At 37.0% G+C, this 23,791-nt stretch overlaps 1 protein-coding gene across 14 annotated transcripts in view; it reads left to right on the top strand.

Annotated features, from left to right (window-relative positions):
• Positions 1–23,791, top strand: part of DLGAP2 (DLG associated protein 2) — a 455,335-nt gene that overhangs the window by 348,792 nt on the left and 82,752 nt on the right. For 9 of the 14 annotated variants that reach the window (XM_051778092.1, XM_051778093.1, XM_051778086.1 and 6 more), the window contains 2 exons: positions 3,611–3,676; positions 18,686–19,755. In XM_051778092.1, the coding sequence (XP_051634052.1) occupies positions 3,611–3,676; positions 18,686–19,755 (1,136 nt within the window). The remainder of the gene's footprint in view (positions 1–3,610; positions 3,677–18,685; positions 19,756–23,791) is intronic. The other 5 variants (XM_051778088.1, XM_051778090.1, XM_051778094.1 and 2 more) reach the window with 2 other exon arrangements.

The following is a 23,791-nucleotide window of genomic DNA, read 5'->3' on the forward strand; positions in this document are numbered from 1 at the left end:
GCTGGTTCCAACTCAGCAACGTCTCCTGACGTTTCCAAGCCTAAGTCTGGAGAACTTCAGCTGTGAAAGGTTCCTATCACAGTTTTGAGTGTCATCTGTGCAGTGTTGCACTGGAATGCATGACAGATATATCACTTTTTTAAAAAAGAAAATGAGATACTACATGTAAATGACAGTTTGTGCTCTCCTACTTATGCAGATCACAGCATCATTTTACTGTACATTCAGCTTTCATGGAAGCCGACATGTCTGCACTTTTAGAGCCTTTCATTTTTTGTCACTATTTTGAGCCCTTTTGAGACTTTTCCCACTATTTTTTAGTTTCAGTTTCAGAGGAAGGTTCTTGCTTTCTGTTTAGACTAGTCTGTGATGCAGTAGTTTGTATATTGAGACGTGTTCCTTGTCTGTGATCTGTGTATTCCATACATTGCTTAAAAACTTTTATCGTAAATCATCCTATTTTCATAATCTCGTCTTCGTTTGCAATTCATTGCCCATTGAAGCATTCCATGCTAAGAGTACCATTTCCTTCTATGTCCGCTAGTGTAGAATGTTCTACTAGTAGGTAGCAAAGGGCAAGCTGAGATACTGTGAATTTATGAGATAGAGAAGGTGAATGACATAAAATAAATGCACTCGTTCTATGACACGTGAATTTCAGAATGTGCCATAATTCTGTGATAATCTACATGACTTCATTACTGTGACATATGAAGGTTGCTGCTGTGCTCATGAATGAAGGACATGCTTTTCATTTCTGTGGTCAATAATAAAAAATATAATTTCTAGGAGAAATTTAAACTGAATAAACAAAGACCATATATGTCTGTTTCTGAAGGAATAATACAAGTTTGAAGTACAGTTCAACCTCATATGAAGATTATCTTTGTAATACTGCAAGAGCCACTGAGACTCTAGATTAATTATGCCTCGTAAGTGAAGAATACAAAAATTTAATGTCTTCAAGGACTGAAGGAACTGACAGTAGCCTTTTTAAAAGACAATATAAATAATGAAATAGTGCTGTGAATAGGTATAGTCATAAAATATAAAGAAATAAGAAGTCCTCATGCTTAGGAAGTAAACTAATCGCTAAGAGCTGCTCATATCCCTCATACAGATTCATAAACTTAAGGAAATCACAAAGGAATTCTAAGTTCCTTTGAAATATTTCAATTGACCCTATTCAAAACAGAATACAGCTTTTCTGCAGGAAGGAAATTCTATCTCTTTGTGCACTCTATAGACTCTTCTAGACAAAAGGCTCACTGACACTAACAAATGTATTCATATAGGATATCTACAAGAAAGAAATTAATTTTAATCCTAATTCTACTGTAAAATTGAGACAGAAAGAGATTAATTGTATTGTCCAAATTTGCACAGGAATGTTTAAAGCAAAGTCAGAATCTGACTTGTGGATCCCATTGCATGACCTTTCCCTTTAATTTTGAAAAGGAATTTATTTTCTTCTTTTTTTTTTTTCTCCAACTCTTCAGACCCACAAATGTTTAGTTTTGTTTAGCCTACTCCTAACATTTTAGTCTACTTTTGGGCAGAGCTTGTTATAGAATGCTAATTTCTTGCAAGGGAGAAATAATGTTATGCATAAATTCTGTAATTGTTTCTGAATATATGTGCATGATAGACCTTTGGAATAAATTTATAGCTTTTCAAAAATACAACACTATTGTTTCAATATTTTCAATATTTATTAACATCTAACATCTACTGAAGTTAGCATAAGATCTCCTAGTCATTTAAAAGAATGTAAACAATCCTTTAGAATATTTTTGTTATAGCTTTTATTTAATTCCTTATTCCTTACTCCTGTGCAGCCACATTAGAGGACAGGCTTATGAGTTATACAATATAGGCGGATCATGTGAGCAAGGTCTCCATGGGAACTGCCTAATTTGTGCTTTTATTTAATTAGAGATGTCCATTACCTTCCCAAATGAAGTTTAATTTAAATTCATGTGCCAGTCATTTTAAAAATTGTGTATGACTTTTTATCTGTCACTTACTGAGATCTCTTGAAGGCTGTATTTTAGCAGAGTGAGTTTATTTAACAATTGAGTTTGTAAACAAGATGTTTATTTGACAGCTCAGCCTATCCAACAGTCTTAACATCCTTGGGACTAATTCTCTATGCTATATTACCCATTGTTATCAATTATATATTCTTAACCTCAGGAATTGTTAAAATCTCAGAGTAATTGCTTGAGAGATCCATATGAGTACATTAACTCATTTTGCTTCCTGTGAGATAATTGGGGAAAAAAAATCAAAGTACAAATAAAAAGTGTAACCAAGACCAAGAAATATATAAAATGCATGTGTTTGTTAAATGGAGCATTGAAATGGGAAAAACAGTGTGTCTATTGTAAGCTGCACAAAAAAACTCAGCTTGTCTGATAGAGAAATTGAGGTACTCTTAAGAAAAGTCTGAGTTGGTTCAAACTTTCGTGAATGTCTGCCTGAGGGTATGATAACAAGAACTGATGCAAGTTATTTAGAAGTCATCAGTCATCAGTTGTGCAAAAACTATGGTCTGCAATACCTGATTTTATCTTTCTCTGAAGAACTGGTGGTTGAACTTACAGCGAGAGGCTATGGAGCGCTCCATAGCTCTTCTCAGGGATCTGTGCTTGTAACACACACAGATGGGAAAAAAAGAGTAAAGTAAAAGGCTGTATATACTCAATAGTTTCCACAATAGGGAAAAAACGTAAAACTCATTAAAAATATAGTATTGGGTAAATACATGAAACGTTACTGTGATATTTTGTATCTTAATCTATATATTCTTAAACCAATCTTGCAATTTACAGAAGTGTTACTGACCCAATTTTCCATATGCAGCTCTGTTATAGAAATATCTAATCTAAGTGTCTGATGCAAAGTTAGTTTGTATTCCAGTATGACAGGAGGGCAATGAAGAGGCAACAAACTGCAACTCTGAAAGAGGTATAAGCAGGGTAGCTCAGAGCTGCACTCAAGCCATTTAAGTGGTTTCTGCATTCATGCAGAATATACATATCACCTGCATTTAAGTACTTCTCCAGAATTACAGAAGTGATGTCTGGCACAAAAGAAAACGTTACTGATAGGAGAAAGTCACCATCACATCACTGTCAGAGTTCACAATGGCAGAATTGAACTGATTGTGTATAAAAGGTAATAAAAGTGGTCTGAGAATCATAAGTGGAAAGTGCTAAAGGTGCAACTGGAAGGACTGACAATAAGGATTCTTCTGGAATAAATACATGAAGCTTAAAAGGCAGTAGAACTCAATGCAACTGAGAAAAGTTGAAAAGAACAATGTAAAAGATCTTATAAAAAAGACATTTATTACTATTATGACACTAGTGATTTGAAAATGTCTGGCAAAATTAAAAAATTAATAATAATAATTGATGAGCACTAGAACAACTGGCAAAGAGGGATAGATACTGCAGATAATAGCACCTCATCAGTTTCACGTTATCTGAGATACTGAATGGTAATAGATATCACTGAGTGGATTTAAAAACTAGTGGAGAGTTTATGTCTGGATATAGAAAAATATCAGAGGTATTAAATAGCTACTTTGTTTCTGTCTTTTCAGAAGAAGAGGGTGGCGATCTGCTCAAGTCGGGCTTCAGTTTTCCAGGGACGCCAGAGGAGGAGCTAGGTACAGATACCATCTCTCAGATAACTGGTACTACTTGAGCATCCAGAGGCTGGGCGCAGCCGCGGGGTGAGGCAGCAGGAGGCTGCTCTGCGGTACAGCCTCCCTTCAGCCACAGAGCCCACAGCAGGCATGGCACCACGTGGTGTCAGTGAGAGTGGCCAAAAACCTCTCAGTAAAATCCTTCTGGGAATTTCTCTCCTGCTCTATAAGGTTAGAGAATGGAAAGCAAAAAAACATCAGCTTTGGGTAACACCCACGCAATCAAGAATTCAAAAGAAGAATTACCAACCTTACTTCTTTGTCTTTTTCTCTTTGTTTTACCCCTTAGAAAACATACTAATTGCAGACGGAGTTTTCAATGTTACCTTTTCAATTTGAAAAAGTAACTAAAGCAAGGAGAAATCAGAAAATCTTAAAGTCCACAAGTGAAATCTTGATACTTCTGTCTTACAAAGCTAGTAGTAAAATATCCCACTGGCTTCAGTTTTATACATTTAGATTGTGCAAAATTGTGTTTCTGTTCCTGTGTTTTCATATTCAGATTCTCACTGGTTTATGTGAAATCCATCAAAATTTTGATTTTTGTGCAATTACTTTATGTGGATTTTTTTGGAAGAGAAATATGGAAAGTGATTTCTGTGTGTTTGCTAGTTAAAGCTCCCTTTATTCAGTGTGAGCTTACTTACATTTCAGAAGTCAGTATAATTTTTCTCTTTTTGTGCATATGCTTACGTTAATACATTGCAACAGTTTATTTTGTGTTATTAGGATATTGTTGTAGTTGACAAGAATACTGTAAGCTCTCTTCCTGACTGTATTGTTGCACATTGCTAGGAAGATAAATCATAGTTGCTATATTAAGGAAAAGTACGCAAGCAGTTTGAACAAGGAGCATGAATTTAGGCAGGGGTTGTCATTATGTTTGAACAATCTCTTAGAACAGGATTTTCTAAAACAAGTAGTGTTGTCACTCGGTTACACTCAAATCAGGGAGTTCCATAAATGTTCAGTGTAAAAATATCTGTATTGGACTTAATATTCAAAAACAAGTGAAAAAAAGCTACAGGTAAGTCCAGACCCAAAGGTCGGACAGAAGGAGATGTTAAGAAGAGACTGAAGAACCTTCAGGCAGTTTCTGCCTTAATCAAAACAGTGTAAGCAGGAAGATATGGTTAAACATGAGGCTTCCTAGGAATCTCACAAGTGGATCCTATGGAGGAGTCATGAAATAAGCAAATATCTTAGCCTTCTTGGATATTTGGAGGTTTTTCGTCCTGCTGTCCCATTTCGTAGCACACAGAAAGGAGTTCAGATGGGTTAGAATCTCATCTAAGAGCTGGAAAGTAATTCAGTAGTAGATGTCTAAACTGTAGATCTCTGGAGTTCCTTTAGAATCAATGAAGAGTGATAGACTTTTCCAGGACATAGCAGGTTTGGCCTACTTAAGAAGCTTAGTGTAGAGTGAGATAAATCATACCCTAGAAGTATGTCAAAATTGTTCTCCTTCCCGTTTGGTTGAGAAAGAACTGCAGGATTTCTGAAGCCAGAATAAATGATATATAAGTCAACAGTATTAAATGTCAGGTGTCTGTAGGAGCAAGGGCCCTCATAAAATAGGCCATAAAGATTGACACAAAGATATGTGCTAACTGATCAATCATACAGCACCCTAACTAAGAAGAAGATGGGGATTAGTCAGAAAGGAGAAACAGGAAAGCCAAAAACATAAAATCACAGCCAGACTACAAATAAATTAAGCTGCTTTCAAAAAATTTCAGCTATTTATGGCAAAAGGACTGAAAAAAACCATGCCAAAAACAAGGGCAAGGAACAATCTATCTTTGCTCCTCAATTATGTGTCCCTATTGGAATTCTCTGAAACTAAGTACCAAAGATCTCTAGATCATTCATAGAAAGAGGTGAGTGGCTTTAATATTTTCAGAAGACAATCCTGTCCTTCTGACTTAACTATCAAACTGTAGGTGGCCAAAACACGTGGATTAAATTAACCATTTCAGTGTCTCACACTGGATACCATTAGTAAAAACATATGATGTCCCATTTCCCCTAGAGAAAATCACTGAAATTGATAAGACTTTTCTAAAAGTTGTTGGATAGTAAGTTAAATTCTGTGTAGACAAGCTCTGTAGTTATAGCTGTGCTAGTGTATTACTCCTCTACCAATGGATAGGATATGTCTGTCTGTCCTTCTGTCTTTCCTCCAGTATTGTGTTCTGTCACTTGAAGATTTGAGTTCAAATCCATTAACTGAATATAACATTAGTGAAAAAACTGCAAACTATTAGATATTTCTCAGTCTCCACTTTTTATTGCTGTTGCACAAGTATGAAGTTAAATATTCATTGAAGAGAAATCTGATTCTGGATGAATACTGTAATCACTGAGCAATGGAAATGGACTTGCTCTCTTTCTGTATATACATAACCCAATGACTACTTCATTATTTTGTATGAACAGCCTCAATCTGAAGGACTGCTAGAGACCTTCATTCCAGAAGAAAACACAGAAAGGGCTTTCCCGGCGAAGTGAAATAGTTTCCCAAGTCAGAGCAGAGTCAAGATGATGTTCTTTAAGGTAGTTGTAACTGCAGGGCAATTCATTATTCTAAACTCTCATTGTCCCAAGGAACTTCAAGTTATGATCTCTCTGGAACTGAAGAATTTCTGACTCCAGGCCTTTATTTGTAAAATGGGTTTAGTATTTCCTAGTGAGATTTTAGGGCTTTGGTGGGGATTAATTAATGTTTGCACAGTATCTCACCAGAGTGAAAATGCTGAATAGTCATTAAATAATATTATTAATAAAATGATCCACTGCCTTAATTGGAAAAAGGTATCAAGGGATGGGACTGATCTCAACTCTTTTATACCATTGATTCTACGAAAGAACTCATTAGATAAAACAGGCAGAAATGCAATGGATTCCTTCAAAAAAAGCTTACCCGAGTGTTCATAATCTGTTCTTGAAAACAATATTTTATAGCTTTTCCATTAACATTTATTTGTCAACAGAGTTCAGGGCGATAGGTATTATTGTTACAAGATTCACACACCAAAAATTTCAATTCTTTTCACTAGTAATATCTCAAATCAGCAACCTGATTAAGTATAAGATAAACTATACGCAGATATTCTTCCCAAGAATGCCAAGGCAGTGGAAGGATTAAAAAAGATGCAAGGACCACTTCCTAATCATGCTGCACACACCAGGCCCCCAGGGAAAAAAGGCAATGCCCCACCTTCTCCAAGGCTTTTTGTATCTTCTGTCTCTTCTTTCCCACCCTCCCTGGCCAGAGGAGGCCTTGTACATGTCTGCATGTTATGTCTCTGCATACCAGGGAGAGAGAGAGCTTGCTCACAGCTTCTCCCTGCAACTTTCTCTGAAATGCAGAAGGAAGACAACAGACATCTAACCCCTTTGAGAAGGCATTTTACAGTCTTCCTAAGCAAAATCAAGTTCTAGTTTTTTGTCACAAATTCTTCCAAAACTGTACCTATCCCTACATAAAGGTAGCAGAGCAAGAGATCTGACATGCATGATCTCATGCAGCTCACTGTAAGTCATGAAAACTGAAGTTCTTCTAATTCCTAGCTTTCATCTAGCTGGTGTTTATATTATCTGAATAATGTTAGTGTATTAGAAAATAAACATTTTATAAAACTACTCTTTTCTATGCTATCTAGAAATTTATCACTGTCTTATTTACTTTAGGCCTGTAAAGGATAAGGCAACATTTTGCTTTGTGTGTTAAAAGCAAACAGTGCAATCTTAACAAGAGACAGAAAAAATGCCATTTTTGAATGGCATTCAAATAGTTAAAGAAAAGTAAACGGGGAAGATGGGGTGAACTTCTCTTTAAATATAGATTTTAACAGGTAACATGCACAGAGTAAAGAGGAAAAAATAGATTATTGAAAAACTAACTCCTTTTTATAGGTAAGGAAAACATTTATTTTACATAAGTTTTATGCATAGCCACTTTGAATGTCAGGCAAAGAAAGAGAACTTGCACTAAAGGCTTTTTGTTTCAGTAAATTACTGTTTTCTCTTCAGGAATGGATATTGAGTTGATGTTAAGAAAAAGACTGAAACCTGTAAACCAGGTTGCAGTTACTAATAATGCTCTTAACCTGCCCCAAATGCAAAGTAAACTCTAAAGGAGTTTAAGGGCAGGTTACCAAAAATGTATTTTTATTTCACAGTTGATGCAGTCGGGCTTTTGATTAATTGGTAAGGTTCAAGTGTCAGACAGTAACTCATGATTATTCAATCACTGTTGATTGTATGATCATGACATTATGACCGTATGTGTTGAAAGGAAGAAAGGATATAACCGTTCTTGAAATAAAAGCATAAATAAAGGCCTGACTTTTCAGTCTGTCTCTCCTTCTACCAGATTATCCAGCTTTACTCAGTGTAGTCAGTGTCTGAACACTTCACAGTTTTCAAGGGTTTTAGCTTCATGTACCAGGCACGACAGGCAATTTTCCCAAGGACAGAGAAGGGGGTGTCAGTGAGCTCTTGGCTCTCTTCTGTGGCACATCCATGACTCAGTCGACCTTCCTCCAGAGCATTCAGGGATGGTTAAATATGTATAGACTTTGATTGGAGTTGGTGGGACTTCAGTCAGAAGCAGGGCTTGGCCACATGGAGTAAATTGCAACAGTGACACTCATACCTGTAATTAACAGGCACAATACCAAACACTCTATTCTAAATTCTTAGATGGGCATTATCCCAGAGACTGAATATATCCCTGGTTTCTGACACTAATCCTCAGAGGTACAGAAGTTACTTTTATTCTTTTGCTATGGGGAACTAAAGTAGGGAGTCTACAATATATCCACAAAGGTTAACTGCAACCCAGTGAGGCAAGCTTAAGCCTCTTCGTGGCAACTGGCATAGCATTGCATGGCCATATCCTGAACCATACAAAGAATTCATGGCTGGACAGGAAAACCTAACTGCAGATTTCCCAAGCTAATCCTCTAACCACAGGGCTATCTTTCTGTCATGTAATAAAAATATGTAGCCAGGTGGTTTGGTATGGCAATATAAAAGTCTTTTAAACCTGCAAGACATTTTAAACATGAGGTGACCCATTATGATTCATTGTCACCCTATTATTTGCTTATTGTGACTAGATGAATAGATACTGCAAAAAGTAGCCTTTTTTATTACTGTTATTCCATCATATCTCTAAATAATTGCACTTCATATCCTTTCTTTTTCAGTACCCAGAAACTGCAGTGTAGAAGCATACTGATGAGATGATCAAGATCACAGAAAATGTTAATGAAATAATACAAAATGTTTTTCAGAAAATAAATTTTGAACTTTAAATTCCTTTTAGTTATGCTTCAGAGCTTATTCTGTGAATTACTTTCAGTCACAGTACAAAATCATATCATATGGACTAAGCATCATATAAAAACATGCTAACTGTCCTGCATTTTAATTATAAGATGTTGGCAACAAATGCTTGCTAACAATCTGCAGACTAGAAGCTATTTCTAAAAATTAAATACCTCATAATGTCAGATAACTCTGCAAAAATCCCATTAGGCTCAAGGTCAATTCACAAACAGGAAGATATTTGTAAGGATGCAAGATTAATCAAAGAGGATATTTGTTATGAATTATTCATTCATTTCTACTACAGAATACAAACAGGGTTATGCATTCATAAACAAATATTTCTGTTATAAATTATTTCACACGTGGGATATTAGTAAAGGAGGGACATTTTTCTCTCCCTCATGCCCTGCTGACCTCTGTAACACCTGGGTGCATCCCTGACATGCAACATTTACTTTCCCATAAAGAGCACAATGGCTGCAACAGAGATGAGAGACTGACTCGTGACTGCTTTGTTGCGCCTGCCTTCCTCAATGAGTGTCTTCACTGTATTGTCCCTTTTCAACAGGATAAAATGTGCAGCCTTTTAAATGCTTTCCCATGATGAGCAGCTTAAATGATGTGCTCTCCATTTCCCCATAAAAAAAATTACCATTCTCTACTTCCACATTCATTATAGGCTGCTTAGGCTCTATCAGGAGTGAGACCATTTATTGGCTCAACCAGGCTGGTGGAGATACTTCCAGCATAGAGGTAAATGACAAGAGTTTCTTCTCACAGTACTGGGCACATAGGCCGTTGATTCTGTCTGTCTTCTCAAGGGGATTTGCACTAGAGTAAGCAGTGCAGCAGGATAAACACCAGCAAATATTGCTTATATGATCCCAGTTTTCGATGGCGAGTTCAGTTGTCACCTTTCATTGTGCAACTTCGTATGTATTTTCCATCTTTTTACAATGTAGTTTCTCTTCATAAAAAAACCAAAGAGGCAGCAGGGTATTAAGATGACCTGTCTAAAATTTGCTCAGAGTGGGGGTACTTACACCATCACCTTGTGCCAGGAGCAGGGGTCACAGTTTGATGCTTCACTGCCACATGAAAAATCTAGGTGCTAATGGATGTGGGAAAAAGCAATTAATGTTTGTAATGTTTGTCACAGATCCAAAACAGAGCTCAGCCAGGCAGAAAAGAGACAGCACCCTGATTTGAAAAATTCCCAATCTGGAGGTTATGGAAAGAGGAAGACTGTCTGCCTGTTACTATGGCAACAGGTTTAAAAGGGAACTTGTCACCAGGCTGCTATTTCTTCCTGCACCCCATAGGAAAATCAGGATGAGTCCTCCTCCATCTCAGTGGGTTGAACTGAACAGAAAAGTTCACCATAAAATGATGAAACAGCGAGAGGCATTGCCAAGGGTGTACAGCTGAGCAGATAATGATGAACTCCAAAAAGCAAAAAAATATAATTTTTTGGGTCAGACCAAGGCTAAAACTCTAAAATTTTTGGTGAATCAAAAGGCTGCAAAGAACGGATGCTGAAACAAACAGAAAATCAAATAATTTCCTTTAGTTCTGACAATTTAAAAATTGTATTGAATGTTAAAAACGTAAAGGTGATTTTGAGGTATTTTCAAATAAACAGTCATACATTCTGTGACAATAATCAATGCTTTTGAGCATTAATTCATAGATTATTTCTTTCCCAGAAGAACACTCTGTAAAATAAGCAAAATCTTTAAAATTCATGTTTTAAAGAAATAATAAATGACTATTTAGAAGGAATATATGGTAAATATTTTTATTAGGACCATTAGTTATCTCAGGTCCCTTAGTATTGCAAAGGATGGAAAACTTCCTCCATGATATATCATCGTAAAAAAGGACAAATTCAGAACCATTCCAGAAACCCTAAGAAAAAAATTCAAGGGAGAAGATCATAAATATAAGCATTATTTCTTTTGTTTGATTTTCATTTAAGAATCAACAATAAGTATTTCTTATTAGAAAAGAAGCCCTGGAGATGTGGTGATTCTGTTCAACTGAATAGTTGGTTCAAGTGGTTTCGATCCGGGGGATTAAATCTTGGCCATTTTGCTATCAATGGTGGTATTTCAGCAGAGCCAGTTTTACCCTTCCATTCCATCATCTTCCTAGCTGGGGACCCTTCCAGGTTTCTAACACATTTATTCTAGTCCAGCACAAATTGTGCATTCTGCAAAATACAGCCCTGATTAGAGATGATCTACTTCAAGTAACACAGGTGTTGTAGGTCAACCAAGCAAGAACTTTTCTCAGCAAATGTTTAGAACTAATCCTGGTCCTGTGAAGTTAATGGGAGACTTGTCACTGCCATCAATGTGACAAGGATTTCCCTTGTACTTCCAGAGTGGTTTGTAGATTCCTGTGTACACCTTTGAGCTGTACCATGCAATACTTTGGCTTTCTTTTATTGCTGAGAAAATAGTGGCAGTTTTATGACACCAAGGGAAACTGATTGTCTGCTGACTTAATAACTGCAAGCAGCAAAATTTTCTCCTTTAGGAAAGGAAGTCCATAAAGCCAGGTACAATAAGGAACAAAAGAAGGTTAGTAGTGTTGGGCTAGCTTTTCTGGTCTGTATTTGGAAGCATTAAAAACAGTTGTTCAGTGATACTCACATATTGAAGCCCTGGTTAACTCCATACGGCTGTATTTTTCCAGAAAATAAACTTACATGTTGATTATTTTAGGTCAATCTTATCATGATACATTATAATTTTTTCACAACTCTGCTGATCATACAGATTCTGTGAAAAAATATTAGTTGGAAATCATTTTGTGGACTTACCTGTGTTATAACACTGTTGAAAAGGTAAATAGTGGCAATGAACTTCAAACTTGAAAAGCACTGTGAAGGTCTGTGTGCTACATACCAGTCAATACCAAGACATCATACACTTCAAACCAATTGAAATTAAGTTTTGCACCATCCTGAAGACTCCCTGTGTTGCTCAACTCCATATCCTGGAGCTTCTTGCAAATCCCATATTGCCTGTCATGAATTTCTGTCCTATCCTTTGTTGTGGCATGGGCACAATATTGTGCCTCTCATCCTCTTCATGCAGTCCAAGTGCCCATTCTTCCACCCAGAAGATGTTAGATGTCTTCATTCCTCAAATACTGTTCCCAAATTTCTCCTTTTTCACATATAGCACACCCTGTTCTCCGTGCTAGGCATGTTTTGTAACCTAGCTTTAACATGTTCCTGGTCACAGCTTTCCCCAGTGATCATAGCTCTCTGTCCTTTTCCTCATCCTGGTATATTGTGCTATGTGTCCCCTGAAGATCAATACCTACACCAGCCACCCAGTCCTCCCAAAGATTCCATTCTTGCTCATCAGCTGTTTTTCTGCATTCCTTTTACTACATACCCTTTTCCCTTATCACACTTATTTATCTCAGAGATTAATCCCTTGGGATGTTGGATTGCCAGTCTACTTACCTTTATTTGAAAGGTGGATGGAGTTGAAGTTGGAGAACTGTTTTGCTGAACAATATGATTGGGTAGCATCAAATATTTGCTCCATCTGCAAGACACCTGCATAACAGTGCTCAAAACTGACTGTACTGATTAAATTGGAGCACTCCATGTGCTCCTTACTTCTCCCTTTGAGTTGTCTGACTTTGCTACAATTTGATATGTCTGGGACTCTGGGGCTGTTTTAAGAATAGAATTTTAATGTCCATTTTTATCTAATATAGGAGTTATAAAAACCATCTTACCCTTGGTCATTATTCGTCAAGTGGTTCTACTGAATTAGCTTGGGCTGGCAAAACATTTTCCATCGTTTAGCAGCATACCATGTGCCTCAAATCACCTAAATTCATATATTTATGATATAGGTTTCTCCATTGGAGCTTGTCAGCCACAGTTTTTGGCTAGTCAGCAGACACAAATATGTACATGAGGGGTGGTATTCATCTGACGCTTTTTGGACATGTACTTCAGGCTTAAGAAGAATCATGCCAGTTTCTCACAATTCAAAATAAAACCACATACAGACCGTGCATTTGTAACAGTCTTTGGGAAATCATATCTGTGTATCAGATGGAAGAGTCCTATTTACATAGTATGAAACTATAAGGCAACAGTTTAACTATATGGACTGGACACATCCTCTAGCTCTGTTTAGTCTCATCATCTGAACAGAACCATACGTGCCTGCCGCGCGGACTGCTCGGGATTCTGAAGACAGAAGTATTTATTTTTCAGGCATAAGTGTCAGAACAAACCAGGCATCCACATACAGCCCATGTGTTTGTTTGAAGCCTTAGGCAGTTTGATGTTTGGCTTTAGGTCCTCAAAACCACTTACTTCTTCCTTTTGACCGTGCAGGGAGACTGGGTGCAAAAAATACCTTGTTGCAACAGTCTTATGAGAGCCAATATTACTTTTCTTTGAGAGCATGCTACCCCTCAAAGTTTAGTATTTCAAGTAAGCAGCCTGAATTCCTTAGGTGGGAATCCACAGAAAGGTCAATGCACTGCATACAGTACACACACATCACGGAATATACAAGTCATCTTCTAAAGCTGGAAGTTACAGTCAGTCACTCAATCTTTGCAATTTTATGTAAATTTTGTACAAGGTGTTGTGCTTCATAAATAGGCTGGAAATCTCATGAGACCATAACAGAAGTTTAAGGCATTTCCAGAATTTCTTACTTGCATTTGGCAGATTAGCACTCTTCTCAATCCCTATAAATATTTATTTTCAAGGTTAGAATAAAACAGAGAAAAATAATATAATCAGTTAATGAGGAAACAGTGTTCATCTAGTACTACTTAATGAAGACCTTGGGCAGACAATTTTCCAGTTAAAACATTTTAATTATCCATTATAAGTAGATATTTAGTATCTACTTATTTGATTAATGTACCCATTTTTTCAGGGTTTTATTAATTTTAGGTGAGACTGAGTATATATTTTTCATAATGCATCACAACACTGATAAAACTGTGTGAAACGGCAACATGCAGCAGTCTGGTTTTGTCTAGCAGCTCTTTTTGAAAGCTAGATTAGGTATCTCTTTTCAGCAATGCATTTTTCTGGTTACACTATGCAAAAGAGCTGTTTCTTCTCCAGTGAAAATAGCACAGATGTTTCAGATGGAAAAGCCATTTACCAAGGGGCTTATAAGGTTAAAGCAATTTAAATTAATTTCTCAATAGAAAGATAAGTGCTTTGCAAGACATTAAATAAATAAAGGAAAAATCAGACATCATTTATTAGTTCCAGAAGCCATTATTATGCTCTGAAAGCTGGCTTTCAATATACAACACACAAAAAGATTTGTAGAGACATGCACTTCTTTTGAATATCAGAAAACTTTCAGTGGTTTTATATTGATTCTCTTTAGCCAAGAGCAGTGTTCCAGGAACTCTAGAAATGCACAGCTCTTATTTCCCATTACTTGGAGTTTTTTAGCATTTTTGCCTTAGAACATTCATAGTAATTCTAATTCATTATTTCAAACATTATTCTTGGTCCTTGAACCTCTCTTCCTGATACTGACTAGCACAAGAAAGAAGCCTGAATGCTCTAAAAATTGTGACCAGACCCTAAGGAGTGGCAAACCAGCTTCAGCTTGGAGCAAGAGAGCAACTCTTTTAGCACCAGAAAGCCCAGAACTGAAAACGGGGGGGAAAAAGCAGGACAGGACATGGCGTAGCAGGGAAAGAGTTGAAATAGATAGGAAGGGATACAGAAATCCTTCCATCTGTCGAGGTTAAAAGTTGACTTATATCTGTAGAGTTGTCTCTGAAAAAGAAGAGCTTTAAGGGATTTTCAGGGTTTTGGAATTACTAGATTCTCTGACATAACAGCCTGTGTCTTGTTCTAGGTCCGCCCCCTGCCCCCAGTCTTTAGGTATTGTCGGACTATCCATTGAAGTCAATTGAAAGATTCCATTTTGCTCTGATGAAACCTAAAAAAAGCCATTCCTATGCTCACATATAATATATTTTTCTCTGTTCCTATTCCTTTATCTCTTTGTCTACTTTGGGTTATGTTTATTTGTTCTTCTGTCTCCCTTTGCTCCTTGGTTCTGATGATGGCACTTTTATATTTTTAGAATGATTGCCCATAGCAAACATAGGAACTGTTTAAAAAAAAAAAAAATCTTCAAAAATATAGACTAAAATTTCAAGCCAATCTGTCATTACCGAATAAATCTGGAACTATTTTGCTATACTAAAATATTGTATTTCTTTTTAAAGGATTGAAAAAAAAAACAGCTTTGTTGTAGCTTGATGAAATTTTATTAATCGCCTGAGCTGTGGGCATTGACCATATACACACTTTTAGCCCTTTGCAAATGCTAGAAAAACATGTTAACTTAGTTGAATTTTAAGCCAACACAATGTTGGCTGGCTAAAAGCTAACACATGGGCAATTACACTGGTCTGGTACCACGCAGTACTTCATTCAGCAGCAGCTCAAATGCCCTGAAACAGGTCTCCTGAACAAAGTTGACTGAATAGTGCAAAGCACAAATTCTATATTATATCTCAATTTTTGAAGATTTTCGAAAGGTTTGTAAGAAAAAGTAATAGTGCCTAGGACAGTGAGCAGGTTTGGTGTCCTAAGTGGAGTTTGAACATAACTGAAGTGATAAATTTAGATGATACACATTTAAGTTATTTGGGACTTTATCTACTTTTAGTTACTCTCTATGACAGATTTAAGAAGGGACAATTACTTCTGATAAATGTCACCTTTTTAATTAATGTTTTAATTATTTTGATTAAGCTTATTAAATGCGTATAGCATTTTGTAGCTCCTGTGTTTCAATCAAAAAGAATTCAGACATTCCATGAAGCACATAAAATGCTATATGGTGGTGAAAGCAACCTGCAGAAAATTGTATTTTTCTATGTTCGCACTGAGCTGGAGTCACAAGGAGTAATGAGGGATGGAAGAGCTGTTGTTACATTATGCATTGCAATGCAATCAAATCATCGTGTTTCATATTCCTAGGGATGTAACAGGATGAAAAGGTTTGAAGCCTTCTGGGCTATGTTTGATGCTGTGTGAGGTCTAAAGAAATCACTAGGGACTAGCAATTCTGTGCTAGGGAACTCATTTAAATGAGTTCTTATTCTCTTTCTTTCATTCTGGATCTCTGCCATGCCCTTCCTTTTTTTGTCTAAATGCATCACTGAGGTGTAGTGCAAGTTACCTTCATTCACGGATGTGCAAGATTGTGACAAAAAGGCTTGGGATTGACTCTTGTTGTGCTGTCAGTTTGACAGAAGAGCTTCCTTCCACCTCCTTCTGGCTCATACCTCTGTGAACATTAAGATCAGGAAATCCATAAGAACTTTGGAAAATGTTGCCTGTATTCCAATTTCCTTTTCTTTATAAGGAGAACAGTATATTCCAATCCAGTAGTTTAGATTGGAAGGGACCTTTAAAGGTCATCTAGTCCAACCTCCCTGTCATGGGCAGGGACATCTTTAACTAGATCAACCTCTTCCAGTGTTTTACTACCCTCACTGTAAAAAATTTCTTCTGTCTATTTAATCTCATGGGATTGTAAAAGCTAATGCAGTAATCTCTGTCAGGTGCTGTGGGAACCCTTTATGGGAAGTACTGACTAAGTTCAACACATGGTCCATTATTATTCCTCTGATAGTGTTTGGTAATATCCTGGGTTAAGTACCACTAATTACAGGACTTTTGTAGGTGAATCCCACTGCACTGTTATAATTTACTACTTTGTCTGTATATAATCAAAATTACATCATTTCAGAGAAACAGTTATATTACCTTTTTGTAACTACATTTATGCAGGTATTATAACCTAAATAGTACAACAGACTGAGTAATCAGTAATAAGTTTTTATTTTAATGTGATAATAGCCAAGAACTAAGTAAAAGAAACTGACATGAAAACAAAATAGAAGTAGAAAAGGATATATGCACATACCCACCATTTTCATGCCATGATGAAGTCTGGAGGTGACATTCGGACCCTTAAATCCATCTTTGGCTTCAGATTGTGCCTAGGCTGAAGAATGCTTTACTGTTTATTAGTTTAATGCTGCATTCATTTTAAAGCATTATCTGGAGCTCTCTTGAAATTAGGGTGTAATAAAATTATCAAAGCATCTCCCGTGAGAGGAAATATAGAGCATTTAGGTTATGAGATTTCTGATGCTAAAGACTTGCCGACAAATTGCGTTCTGTACTGAGAATATCATGATATAACACATATTAGTTGAGTAAAATTAGAGAGATATGGGTATTGATCTGTCTCATGAACATATCCAGGCATGGAGTTTTCACCAGCAGTGGCAATATGATTTAGGAGAGCTTTATCATATGCTTAGAAACCCCTCAAAGTGCTTTCATCTGCTGTGTTATCTCTACAGGCTGGTTTTCAATGTCCAGTTAATAGATATCTGGGTTCCATTCTGGTTGAGGCCTTCAACTTCCTTGTATCAAGCACCTGTGTGAGATGATTTAGATTCTTAGAGTAAATTTGCAGAAAGGCTGTGCTAAGTGCATTGTGTAAACACACATTTCTCTGATCCTCTGAAGGATTATCTTGCATCCTATATCTTTGTCTACTTTTGAAATGTTTCTGAAATAAGTTGAAATTGAAGAGGGAAAGTGAATGAGAAAATCAAATTGAAGTATTTCTGGGCTTTTAAAAATTTTTTTCTTGTAGCATTTGACAGCTGTGAGAAATTGCATAAGAGAAGAAATCAAAAGCTTAAGTATCAAAATCTTTGCTTACAAGCTACTCTTATTTAGCAATCATGCTTTGCTTGTATAATAAACACAACTTGGAGCACATGATTCATAGGAACAAATAATCAAGTACATAAAACCCTGTAGCTTGTACCAAAATATATTTGTTTTATCAGGGATAATTTAAAGTCATTAAATAAATATTTTGTAGTTTGATAATAAAAAGGGGAAAACTGCCTAATAGAGAATACTCTAAATGTATGGGAATAGCAATAGTACTTCTGGACTAAGGATAATGGATGTTCAAACAGTATGAAATGCTTATTCATAAACTGTTTAGTGATATAAACTATAGTTTCATTTCAGCATGTTCATATTCTTCTTTCTCGTTGCTGTTTATTATTTATATTTATGAAGAATGAACTTGGGATCATGAAGATGAGATTTATTTAAGAAAATGTAGTTAATTTATAATGCAAAAATGGTTCCATGGAGAAAGAATACATTTAAATTAAGATATCCAGCTGTGAAACCAACGAAATAGAAACTGGACCCATGTAACTCAAATGACTAGCCACAAAGCTTGACATATGATTTGTAAATATCAAAGAATAAATTAAATATCTGAATATATCTATTTAACTTGAGTAAATTTACACAATTAATAACTTCATAACATTTAGAACTACAGGAAAGAGGCTGCATTCACCCCATAATTTGCTCATAGTGAAAAATTTTAACAAGTTTTAAAATGGTGAATGAAATTTCAGGAATGGTGAGACTTTCCATCTCACTAATAGAGAAAAAATGTTTAGTTTTTCAATATACTTGGATTTTTCAAGTTAATCTTTTAATCAGACACATAACACAGGTTTTATATGTTCCCATGACAGACCAGCAGTACTCATGGTCACCTTCTCAGCACTTCAATGAAGAAAGATACTCTCCTGCTGCGAGGAATATGAAAGGATTATCTGGTAGTCGCAATCAACCACAGTTATGTTCAGCTCATACTTGTGGCTTAGCATCCCCTGAAGATTGTGAACACACCCACGACCATATCCACCATGGGCAGGAGCCAAGGCAGTCGTATCTTCTCAGCCCCACGGAGAGTTGCCCGCTGGATCACCATCGTTGCTCTCCACGCAGCTCCATTCATTCTGAGTGCATGATGATGCCCATGGTAATGGGCGATCACATGTCAAGTAGCACTTTCCCCAGAATGCACTACAGCTCACATTACGACTCGAGAGACGACTGCACCATGTCTCACGGTAACCCTAAGATTAACCGTATTCCTGCAAATCTTTTGGACCAATTTGAGAAACAACTTCCTCTTCACCGGGATGGGTTTCACACTTTACAGTACCAGAGGACCTCAACAGCTGCGGAACAACGCAGTGAGAGCCCGGGAAGAATACGCCATCTTGTTCATTCCGTCCAGAAACTTTTTACTAAATCGCATTCTCTGGAAGGATCATCCAAGGGCAATGTTAATGGAACAAAGGGAGACAGTCGAGGGGACGATCATCATCATGGGCACCATTCCAAGCATAGCAAAAGGAGTAAAAGCAAGGAGCGAAAACCAGAAAGCAAGCATAAATCTGGAATGAGTAGCTGGTGGAGCTCTGATGATAATTTGGACAGTGATAGCACTTACAGAACCCCTAGTGTGGTAAATAGGCACCATGCAGATCATATATCCCATTGTTATCCTGAGGCACTCCAGGGGCATTTTGGGGATCTCTCATTGAAGACTTCCAAAAGTAACAATGATGTGAAGTGTTCGGCTTGTGAAGGGCTACCAATGACCCCTGATAGTAAATATATGAAAAGGAGTTCTTGGTCAACGCTTACAGTAAGCCAGGCTAAAGAAGCTTATCGCAAATCATCACTGAACTTAGATAAGCCTCTGGTTCATCAGGAAATCAAACCTTCTTTGAGGCCGTGCCATTACCTTCAGGTAAGAGGAAGATTTTCTTAAGATTTGTAATGAAAAGAGCATCACAGTACATGCCATAATCATAGTAAAAAATACAACATCTATCTGCGTAGCTCTCAGAGAATTTCTGTATGGCTCATGTAATGCAGATATTGCATGAAAGTGAGAAATTTCTAGCTTTTGTCTTTGTTTATAGAGCACAGATTTAAAACTATAAAACCAGTGTGATATAAATTAGTTTCAGGTCAGTGATTGTGTTTTCATCTCTGCAGTTCACATTGAACACCTTGATAAAATCCATATATCACACTAAAAAGGAGGAGTTCTCCCAGCAGTCTGAGGCCTAGAAAAATTGTTTCAAATACATCTGTGAATGAGCAATTTTAAAAGCAGGCTGCGTGGAATCCTATTTTTGCGTTCTTTTATTCCCTGTCTCCATGTTTCTGTAAGTAACAGAAAAATGGATTTACTGGTGTACTCAATTACTTTGTTGTGATGATGATCACTCACATATTTGCTTTTAGTGATTGGGTCACCCAAGATCATATTGAACGACCCTCTCTTGAGACCATACTATAACAACATCCTTGTTAAAAGTTACATGGGTGCCTCAGGGAGATAGATAGTTTGGGCCTGGCCCTCACACTGTTTTTTGTGTGTTCTGCACATTTGTTTTCTCTAGCATCAACCAAGAAGCTTCCACTTTCTCCTACATTTAAATTTTTATACCTTCTGCTTAATGCCATTTCCCACCCCAAAGTTATGCTAACATAGCTATTTATCATGCTGAACCATGATCTGGATCGTAAAGTGACACGGGTTTAAAAAATAGCTTCCAAAATACTATCTTTAGACATTTACAGCATTTACATGGCCTAGGACCAGCACAGTCCCATCACAGGTGACATTAGCACATGAAATTGCACAGAGAACTGTAGTGGAAGCAGAGCAGAAAGAAAGGAAGGATTAGCTGGGAGGATAACTTCTTCAGCTAGCTTTGTCACTGGAAAAAATTCAGCATGCAAATATTCCTTTAGTAATTTTTACTAAGTACAGCCTGCAAAGCCCACATTGTTCTGAGTGTGTTCTCTTCTATTGCTTTTTAAGGAGCTTCTCTTTCTCCAGAGCTTAACTGATTCGCACATTAACATGGGGAAATCTGTACTCCAGATTTATGTATTTGGAGATTTTCAGTTCCTCTGGGTTCTGCAGAAACTGGCAAACACAGATTAGCAACAACAACTGCACTTCTGTGCAGAGCTCTCTCCCCTCAGAGCTATAGGCGTCCAATAGAAATGAGTCACACTTGAAGTGCAAGATCTTTTCAAATGCATATGCAGACGTCCAGGATCAATGTTCCCTACTGAAACAGGGAAAGTTTCTCATTGCAGAGAAAGTAAAATAAATTGCAGCCCTCATAGCATTACCATGCAAACTGATTCCAATCTAGACTGACAGCTATGGTATTTTATCATATCCAAGTACATTTTCATGTGTGTAAAACAGACTGCACTTCCCTGGAAGTTTTTGATCTAACTGAACAAGCCAGAACTGGAAATGCATCTTGTGCACACTTCTCCTTGTGTCTGTGTCCTTAAACCATGTGTACAGACAGCTCTGACATTACAGAGAAGTTTAGATATGTCTAGCTTTTTCCTTACCTTTACACACTTCTACACTGATGGCTCTGGTTCTTCTACACCTCTGTTGGGTTTTGTGCTTTCCTTCTCTATCATGTTTCATTGTTTCTTCTGCCCCCTCTCTACATCGCACTTGGCTTTGCAAAAGCCATCAGGTTTTACTTTTCATTGGCCTTCTCCTTACTCCCGACTTATATTAGCATTCTGAAGTGAATGTGCAACGCTGCATTCACAAACTGACTTAGTTATCACTAAGCTTTAGATCAAGCCCAGTGACAAGTTTAGGGAGTTGGTTTTTTATGCTTTTTATGGATTGGGATGACTACAGAAAGGAATTTTCATTCAGTAATCAGGAAGGTTCATCCACTGGCAGGTTCATCCAGCTTAAAATCTAGGAGATATGAGTTTAAATTTTTGCTTCACAAAGTCTTTGTGATCTTTGTTTTTAAGCCCCTTTAAAAATGGCATAGTACCCAGTCCCTATTCATAGGGATCTTATAATGGAAATCTGCAAAGACTCGAGTGCTCAGTTACTACTGTAAGGAATCTATACTTTTGTCCAAAACAATAATACAAGGAATTCTATAAAAGGAATATTCTTATTACAAAATATTAAAATAAAATATGTGTCCTGTCTTGTCAGAATATGCCATTCAGTGCATAGATATCTTTCAGAGTGAGCAGCTGGCTTATTCACTAGCCCAAGGTCAGCAAACAAATTGAAGGGACCCCATTCTGTCAATGTCATAACTGAATGCCTGGTTTTGAAATTTCTACTTTGAGGGATGCTGTGTTGTCACACTGTAATCATTAAAACCAGAGATATGTCCCATTATTAGCTCTTCCATGAACTTTCTCTCTGACCCAGGAAATGTAATTTGTTAATCACTGCACACTTCAGTTGCTCTATCTGCAAATCTGAGGAGGCATATTTAACTTTTCTTATGGCAGTGCAAGAAGCATCACTGAATAATGATTGGATAAAAATAATCATTAGGTTGAGAAACTAAGAAAGGTAGAGAAACATGTCAGGATCCCTCTCCAAAAGAGTTTACTGCCTCACTTCAGGGTTCATGGCAATGAGAATTCAAGGGATTATGAAGTTGATTATGCAGCAGCAGATTTCCCTGAGGTGCACAAGTGAATGGATTAGCATAAGACCCCAAGGCCCTTCACAGGGTGTCTGCGTTTAAAGTATTACAGCACATGATATTAAAAGACATTTCTCCTGACTGATGTCAGCTATGTATTTTTAATTCTTTTTAAAGTAAATCTGTGAAATTATAGTCCTTCAATGATCTTATATATGAATACATAAACATAGAATAATAAAGATTAATTTTGTATGTTTATATATTAATATTATCAATTTATAATATATATATTAGTTTTGTTCTGCTACCTAGTTATGTGAGAATTCACAGTAGCCAACTCATTTTCCTATCTACTGGTTTTCTTATTATTATTTTTTCCCAATACCTGTACAAAATATTGCTACTTGTGTTTTCCCTTGGAGAGTTTTGACATGCAGAATCCCAAACTGGAAGACTATGCAGTGTCTTAGGCCTGTGCTTGAGACTTTGTTTTCTGCCATATGTTTCTGGGCTTCCATTTTGTCTTCCACCATAATTAATGAGCTGCTTTTTCCTTCGAATTGAAACTCTGAAGAATGAATAAAGGAATTTTCTTTCTAAGAAGGAAGCTGCTAACAAATTCTCAAATTCCTGGAAATAGGAGACGAGAAAAGAGGTTTTGAAGGTGTCTGCACATTATATGCTTCAGTCATGTCCTAGAGTTGGAAGCAAGTATTTCTTTAACCTGGTACATCTCCAAGCTTCATCTCTGGCTCCTGTTTTAGGGTTTCACATTCCCTTCTCCTTCACACACAGTCCTTGGCTCTGGGGGATCTCCTCGGACTGGGTGTGTGCTGATGTAAGTCAGAGGTGATTCAGTCAACATGCCTTCTTCCAGCACGGATGGTCATCTAATCCTAAAGTGGATGGTTTAGGAGAACTAAATTAGCTGAAATAAAGCTCTGTAAAATAATGATTATTTTTCTCAAATTCAGATCAGATTTTCATCGCTCCTGCTACAGTGGAGGTGGTGGGAATGTGCAGAGAGAAGAGACAGGGGAAGAGTGGGAAGCCAATTTGGGGGGGGGAGCTGTAATGTCAACCAGATGGTCAACTAGCACCTCAGGAACAGAGGGCAACCATTTGTAACTGTATACTAACAGCATTTATCAGATTATATCTTGTGAATGATTAGCAACAGTTATTATGCACAGGCCTTTAATTTCCATTTTGAATGCAGACAAATTGAGCTTTTCTGGGTACCAAACATTTCTGTCATCTAACTCAGCAGGCAAAATAGCCCAAGTAGATCATGTGTGCAGTAAAGTGCACTTTTATATAGTT

The sequence above is a fragment of the Manacus candei genome, unplaced genomic scaffold, assembly GCF_025592945.1.
Source record: "Manacus candei isolate 608988 ecotype Guabito, Panama unplaced genomic scaffold, ASM2559294v1 h1tg000011l, whole genome shotgun sequence".
Classification (NCBI taxonomy): Eukaryota; Metazoa; Chordata; class Aves; order Passeriformes; family Pipridae; genus Manacus; species Manacus candei.